The sequence below is a fragment of the Cebus imitator genome, unplaced genomic scaffold, assembly GCF_001604975.1.
Source record: "Cebus imitator isolate Cc_AM_T3 unplaced genomic scaffold, Cebus_imitator-1.0 Scaffold290, whole genome shotgun sequence".
NCBI classification, from domain to species: domain Eukaryota; kingdom Metazoa; phylum Chordata; class Mammalia; order Primates; family Cebidae; genus Cebus; species Cebus imitator.
In genome coordinates, this window is record NW_016107605.1 from 2,592,407 (window position 1) to 2,600,224 (window position 7,818).

At 38.0% G+C, this 7,818-nt stretch overlaps 1 protein-coding gene and 1 pseudogene across 2 annotated transcripts in view; one reads left to right on the top strand and one right to left on the bottom strand.

Annotated features, from left to right (window-relative positions):
• DNAJC12 (DnaJ heat shock protein family (Hsp40) member C12) overlaps positions 1 to 7,128 on the bottom strand; it is a 40,957-nt gene extending 33,829 nt beyond the window's left edge. For both annotated transcript variants that reach the window (XM_017502071.2, XM_017502072.2), the window contains exon 1: positions 6,869 to 7,128. In XM_017502071.2, the coding sequence (XP_017357560.1) occupies positions 6,869 to 6,946 (78 nt within the window). In that variant the 5' untranslated portion in view covers positions 6,947 to 7,128. The remainder of the gene's footprint in view (positions 1 to 6,868) is intronic.
• On the top strand, positions 1,788 to 2,151 carry LOC108285088 (annotated as a pseudogene).
• Positions 7,129 to 7,818: the final 690 nt, after the last annotated feature.

The following is a 7,818-nucleotide window of genomic DNA, read 5'->3' on the forward strand; positions in this document are numbered from 1 at the left end:
TTTAGTAGAGACGGGGTTTCACCGTGTTGACCAGGATGGTCTCGATCTCTTGACCTCGTGATCCACCCGCCTCGGCCTCCCAAAGTGCTGGGATTACAGGCTTGAGCCACCGCACCCGGCGATATCTATTATTTTAACTCACTCAGTTTGAAACTAGATTTTTCCCACAAAATTCCAGATATTAGCAATATCCCTGAAATAAGAGATCCTCCTAAATTATTTTAATCAAATGATAATTAAGACATGAGGCATAGAAAACAACTTGAGACATAAAATAAATAATGGTAGTATTGGGGTTATAACCCTTAAAATACAATACCTTGTCTATTAATTGATACGTGATAAAAATAAGCTGAATAAACAAATAATGTGGGAGAAGGGATAGTTTTTCCTTACTGAAGAATTCCAGCAAATAAATGTAAAATTAATGAGAAAAAGAAGGTCACCATTAGGCAAACACCACAGTAATAACTGTTACAGGCAAAATCCACCTAAAAGATGCTAAACTCAGTGAGTAAAAGTTTGAGGAGAAACAGTACAGTCTCAAAGTATCTTCCCCAAGATATTTGTTAATTACAAAAGGAAAAATAATAACCCTACCATGGAAAAACCTAGCAGAAGCAACCTGACGGACATTACCTTAACGAAGTGATCGAGGTCAACAAGCCACATCCATATCATGTACCCCTACATGATATACTGAGAAAGACACAACATCACATCTGAGGAGTTCTTTCCAAAAATGCAAAACCTCAATCTAATCATGAGAAAATATCAAACAAAGCCAAATTGAGGGACATTCTACAAAATAACTGACCAGTACTCTTCAAAGTGTCCAGGTCGTGAAAGACAGAAGGTAGAAGAAAGCATCAGATTGGAGGCCACTAAGGGAACATGACAACAAAGTGTAATAAGGGATCCAGTCTTTGACCCTAGAACAGAAAAAAGGTATTAGTAGGAAAACTGATGAAATTAGATAAGACTTATAATTTAGATGAGGGATTGACTGACTCTGGCCTACTGCTACCTGTTTCTTTGTTGTTGCTGTTCATTTGTTTGTTTTGAGATGGAGTCTCGTTCTGCCACCCACGCTGGAGTGCAGTGGTGCGATCTCGGCTTACAGCAACCTCCGTTTCCAGGGTTCAAGCAATTCTCCTGCCTCAGCCTCCCAAGTAACTGGGATTACAGAAGCGTGCCATCACACTCAGCTAATTTTTTGTATTTTTCGTAGAGACAAGGTTTCACTATGTTGGCCAAGCTGGTCTCGAACTCACGACCTCAAGTGATCCACTCGCCTCAGCCTCCCAAAGTGCTGGGATTACAGGTGTGAGCCACCGTCCCCAGCTGCTGCAGCCTGTTTTTTAATTAAAGTTTATTGGAAGACAGCCAAGGTCATTCACTTATATATTGATTTGGCTGTTTTCTCCAATGGCAGAGCTGAGTAGTTGGGACAGAGACTATAAGGCCTGCAAAACCTAAATATTTGCTATCTCAGGATCAGCACCAGGTGAGGCAAGCAGAACACCTAGGTTTAAGGAAATATCCTCTCTCTCTCTCTCTCTCTCCCCCCCACCCCCCTCTCAAGTTTCTGTATGTACACAACCTTGAATCCTGACTCTGTCTATCTGGCCCTTTACAAAAAAATGTTTGCTAGACTGTGGTAGAGTTAATTGCAGCAATGTTAATTTTCTGATTTTTTTAGTGGTTTGTGCTTGAGATCAGTGGCTGCATCACTCTCTGGTAAAGGCATGCGGTTGTTGGCTGTGACCTCTGGGCTCGGATGATCTATGCTTCTTGTAGAGGCAGGGGGCCCAGCCAGAGCCACAGCCAGTACAATGGTAGCAGCTGGACTGACCATTGCTGTTGCAGGATTTGCAGGCCATTACCTTTTGCAAGCCATGGAGCACATGGAGCCTCAAGTAAAACAAGTTTGGTAAAACAGTATACCAAAATCTGCCTTTAGTGGTGGATATTACTGAGGTGGGTTTGAACCCAAAATGACAAAACAAGAAGCAGCATTAATACTAAGGGTAAGTCCTACTGCCAATAAAAGAAAAATAAGAGATGCTCACTGATGAATTATACTCTTAAATCATAGCAACCAAAATCAGTGAAGCTAGAGATTTACTAGAAGGTCAAGCTAAAAAATGAAGTAAATGTATGAAGAATTTTAAGTTCATTTTAGTTTATGTATATAAGAACCAAGTTTTTATAATAAAACGCCTCAGAGCTACAATTCCTTTTTAATTTCTGATTCTGATCGTTGTACTTTCATTAAGTATGTTAACATAAAGGGAAGCTGGGTTAAGGGTATATAGAACTCTGTGTACTATTTTTACAACTTTTCTGTAAGTCAAAAATTATTGCTGGGTGTGATGGCTCACGCCTGTAATCCCAGCACTTTGGGAGGCCGAGGCAGGTGGATTACCTGAGGTCAGGAGTTTGAAACTAGCCTGTCCAACATGGCAAAACCTCATCTCTACTAAAAATACAAAAATTAGCCAGGCACCATGATAGGCACCTGTAATCCCAGTTACTAGGGAGGCTGAAGCAGGAAAATCGCTCGAACCCGGGAGGAGGAGGTTGCAGTGAGCTAAGACCCCCCACTACACTCCAGCCTGGGCAACACAGGGAGACTTCATCTCAAAAAACAAAACAAAGCATTATTGCAAAATAAAACATCTTAAAAATAATGCAAGCTCAAGGATAGGATAAGTGTACTAAGTTCCAAGTGCATAGTCACACCATGGGGCCAAAACAACAGCCACAACCACAACCACAACAATTAGCACTCTGCGCCAGGCACTGTTCAAAGTACTTTACATATCGTGTATTGTTAAATCCCCACAATGCTATGAGGTGGATACTATTTACTCCCATTTGCAGGTTAGAAAAATGAGTCATATTTTATCAATGTTATACAACTAGTAAGTGGCAGAGTCAAGAGCTGAACCCAGGTAGTGTGAAGTCAACAAGAGGACTAGAAAAAATATATATAGATGTTTCCATTTATCAGGTTCATGCTAAGTTTTCAAGACCATGAAGTCTTGAAGTCATAAACATCTTCGAATCATCAGCACCAAAATACCAAATATTTTAAAACCAATTAAGAGCCACACCAGAGAGGATGCTTTACAACTCAAGTGTGTAGTGTATGCAATAATAAGGACTTTCCGGGGTTTTGTAGCATGTGTCTTTTGTGTAGAATCCAATATCAGGGGCCAGGCGCAGTGGCTCATGCCTGTAATCCCAGCACTTTGGGAGGCCAAGGCAGGCGGATCACTTGAAATCAGGAGTTCAAGGCCAGCCTGGACAACATGGTGAGAACTTGTTGCTACAAAAATACAAAAATTAGCCAGGCGTGGTGGCATGCACCTATAATTTATGCTACCCAGGAAGCTAAGACAGGAGAATCACTTGAACTCAGGCGGAGGAGGTTGCAGTGAGCTGAGGTCCTGCCACTGCACTGCAACCTGGGCAACACAGTGAGACCTCATCTCAAAGAAATAAAAATTTTTAAAAAAGAAATCCAATATAGGAAGAAAGGCTGACTGTCTTGGGATCAATCTTTGTTAAATTGTTTTGAAATGGGGAGTATATTGTTTTCTATACAACATGGAAATCCTCCTATAATCTATATGATAAGTCATGATGTAAACTAGAAAGTTAGTCTCATTGCTTATTGTCATGGTTGTATTTTCCATTTCTGAAAGATGATTTTTAAAACTCTCTGAGAAGGAAAAGCTTCAGAATTACTACTCTAAAACCATTAGAAAACATATAATTTTACTTTAATCAATTTCCAGCACAAACTTTAAATTGTAAAAACTGTATACCAAAGCAAAAGTGTTATGTGGGTGTCTCAATTCGATTGTGACAAGTAAAATTCAAATATCAAATTGTTTTGAAATTCTAACTGCTAAAATGCTTTCGGGCATAACGAGTTCTGGTTAATTTTAGAGCATCAAATGAAGGAATACCTGAAGTAAGGCAATCTATCCAATACAAATCAAGTAAAGGAAATGTCATATTATTCAAAAATGTCGGGCTAGGCCCGGCGGCTCATGCCTATAATCTCAGCACTTTGGGAGGCCGAGGCGGGTGGATCACGAGGTCAAGATATCGAGACCATCCTGGTCAACATGGTGAAACCCCGTCTCTACTAAAAATGCAAAAATTAGCTGGGCGTGGTGGCGTTCGCCTGTAGTCCCAGCGACTCGGGAGGCTGAGGCAGGAGAATTGCCTGAACCCAGGAGGCGGAGGTTGCAGTGAGCCGAGATCGCGCCATTGCACTCCAGCCTGGGTAACAAGACTGAAACTCCATCTCAAAAAAAAAAAAAAATGTCATAAACATATTTTTTAAATGGGAAGCATACCTATAAAAAGAAGAGAAAAAATGATATCTATATAAAAAGAAGTGACAAACATTTTATTAAAAATGATTGTTATCTAGATATGCTATGCCATCGGCAGACCAGTAAAATACATCCAGTAAAAGGAATGTTGAGACAAAGAAGTATGACTATACCTGGTAACCATATTTTGAATATTATACATAAACAATTGGGATTATTTTTTGTGAGGCTGTCCAAAATGAACCCTCCTTCTACGTAGACTGAAAAGACAAGAACATCACTTCAAAAGACTGACTACGCAATCATAAAAAAGAATGAGTTCATGTCCTTTGCAGGGACGTGGATGAAGCTGGAAATCACCATTCTCAGCAAACTAACACAGGGACAGAAAACCAAACACTGCATGTTCTCTCTCTCTTTTTTTTTTTTTTTTTTTTTAGAAATGGGGTGTCACCATGTTGGCCAGGCTGGTCTTGAACTCCTGACCTCAGGTGATCCACCCATCTCAGCCTCCCAAAGTGCTGGGATTACAGGTGTGAGCCACCGCGCCCGGCTCCCGCATGTTCTCTCTCACAAGTAGAAGTTGAACAATCAGAACACATGGACACAGGGAGGAGAACATCACTCACCAGGGCCTGTCAGTGGGTAGAGGGCGAGGGGAAGGAGAGCACTAGGACAAATACCTAATGCATGCAGGGCTTAAAACCTAAATGACAGGTTGATGGGTGCAGCAAACCACCATGGCACATGTATACCTATGTAACACACCTGCACATTCTGCACATGTATCCTAGAATTTAAAGTAAAAAAAAAACCAAACTGACTGAGTCACAAGATTATGAGTCACAAGATTATGGAGATATAATGATCTTTATAGCTTAGCACATATATTTTTTTAAAATCCAAATTGTGAGCCTTATCAAGTTAAATTATGTTCCTTTGATTTTAAATTATTCCTTCAAAAATTATTTGATAATAGTATAATTTCAAGTGTGACTAGCACATGGTAAAAATGGTAATAAGCTTTCTCAATCGCTATAAGCAAATCACCACCAACATAAACAAGAGTATCACATTCTTGAGAAGAAATGTGCAACTCAAAGACCATTATAAGCTATTTTGGGGTGGAGCAGTTTTTAAAATTTCAACATGTCTAAGATAACTTCCTCAGCATAGCAAAAATAGAGATTTTAATCCTTTGTGTCCAATAACACATTCTGTCCTTAAAACGAAAAAGTACATTTTATTAATGAACTACTGCCTTTATGAAACAACAATAAATATAGAAACATTTTGCTTTAAAATGTTAATATTACTATTTAGATTTTAATAAAAATAAAATAAAATGTATTAATTATATAATATAAATATATTCCAATAACATGATTCAATCATATATAATTTAATAATAAATATATTTTATATTAATCAACATTATTTTAAATCTTAAAAAATTGGAAATAAAAAAATATTTAACAATAAGAGAATAATTCAACTGTGGTAGCACAGTAAAATGGAATATTTTGCAACCATTAACAGCATGGAAAAATCCTTGTTATGAGTGGGTAAAAAGCAGGAATCAACAAGTATATACAATATCCTCCCAAACATGTCCTTAAAGAATATACATAGAAAAAACACAGGAGATTAATATGCTAAAATATTACTAGTGTTACCCTTGAGAGAGAGAATTATAAATGATTTTTCCATAATTTAAAAACCTCTACAACCTTTATAATTGTTTATTGGGAATGTTAAAAACCTTATTTCCTTACAGATCCAGTGAACAGCTACAGAATTTTCATATATTTTGTTTCAGAAGCCACCTTTTCAAGAAGTAATTTCCGTTACACAATTTGAAATGTTAACATAAAAGGATGCTTCTTGGTTTATACTTTTTTTTTTTTAATAGAGATAGGATTTCTCCATGTTGCTCAGGCTGGTCTCAAACTCCCGACCTCAGGTGATCCATCCACCTCAGCCTCCCAAAGTGCTGGGATTACAGGCATGAGCCATGGTGCTCAGCCAGTTTATACTTTAACTGCTCACATAGAAGTACACATTTTAATAAAATCTATTAAAATCCCTAATTTAATAAGAAATTTCATTTCACCTCAATTATGAGTCACCATAATAAAGGTATAGCTTATGTATACTGTGAAACACTGCAATCAGAAAGTACAATAAAATTTCAAATATTTATTTTTAGTATACTATATTGTGAAACAGAATATATGTCCATGTGCCAGAATACACATATTTAATCAGAAGTGTCCATAAAATTGCCATAGGACACTATTCAAGTAAAAACCCAATATACATTTAAATTCTTAACTTTCTCTGAGCCAAAAGTGCTTTAAAACAATACATGATTAAGAAAAAAAATACAAGATTAGGTTTGTAGGCAATGTAACTAAAAATTCAAAGTTAAAACCTTAAATAAATAAATACTTGAAATACTATTGTGAAAAAAATGCTGTTGTGATTACAAAAAACGTTATCCACTGACTTACCGAAGATAGTTCATCACATCCCAGCAACGTATAGTAATCTTCAGTATCTTCTGACCTGTAATTCAGAATCGCATCCATTTAGGTGATTTAGTTAGCTCTTCTTCCCTCAGAAACAAGAGGCACAGTGGGCTTCGAAATAACAGGAAAAAACTCTTTTACAGCAGCACGTTTCAAACAGCAAAAACTAGCTTTAAGACTGGCCACAGTCACTACACCAGATGTCATCCTAGACCTTTGTAAACTCTGCCTCTCATTGGCTGTTTACAGAGAAGAAAAGAACAGTCCACGTGTCTATTATTGCAGTGCTGCCTGGGATCTGTAGTTTGAGTTTATATAAATGCTGCACATGAACCATTTGTTTTATGAGCTAATAAAGACTGTCCATTTTCAGAAGCTTGCCACATTCGCCACCTCTCCATAGCCTATACATTTTTGTTTTTATCATTTAAAGGAAAAAAAAAGAAAATTTGAAGCAATGTGGTAAAATCTTAGGATGTGTTCATTAGGGTAGTGGGAGCTTTTCTGAGCATTTAAAATATTTCGTTTTATTTATTTATTTATTTTCAGACAGGGTCTTGCTCTGTCACCCATGCTGGAGTGCAGTGGTGCAATCTCAGCTCACTGCAACCTCTGCCTCCCAGGCTCTAGCAATCCTCCCACCTCAGCCTCCAGAGTAGCTAGGACCACAGGCACACACCACCATGCCCAGCTAAATTTTGGTTTTTGTTTTGTGTTGGTTTTGTTTTGTTTTGTTTTGTTTTCAGAGAAGGAGATTTTGCCATGTAGCCCAGCCTGGTCTTGAACTCGTGAGCTCAGGGAGATCTGCCTGCTTCGGTCTCCCACTGTGCCAGAATTACAGGTGTGAGGCACGGTGCCCAGCCAATAACAGTTTTGATTTTTATGGAGCTTACGTTCTGATGGAGGAAAACAACTGAAAAACATGAAAAAAA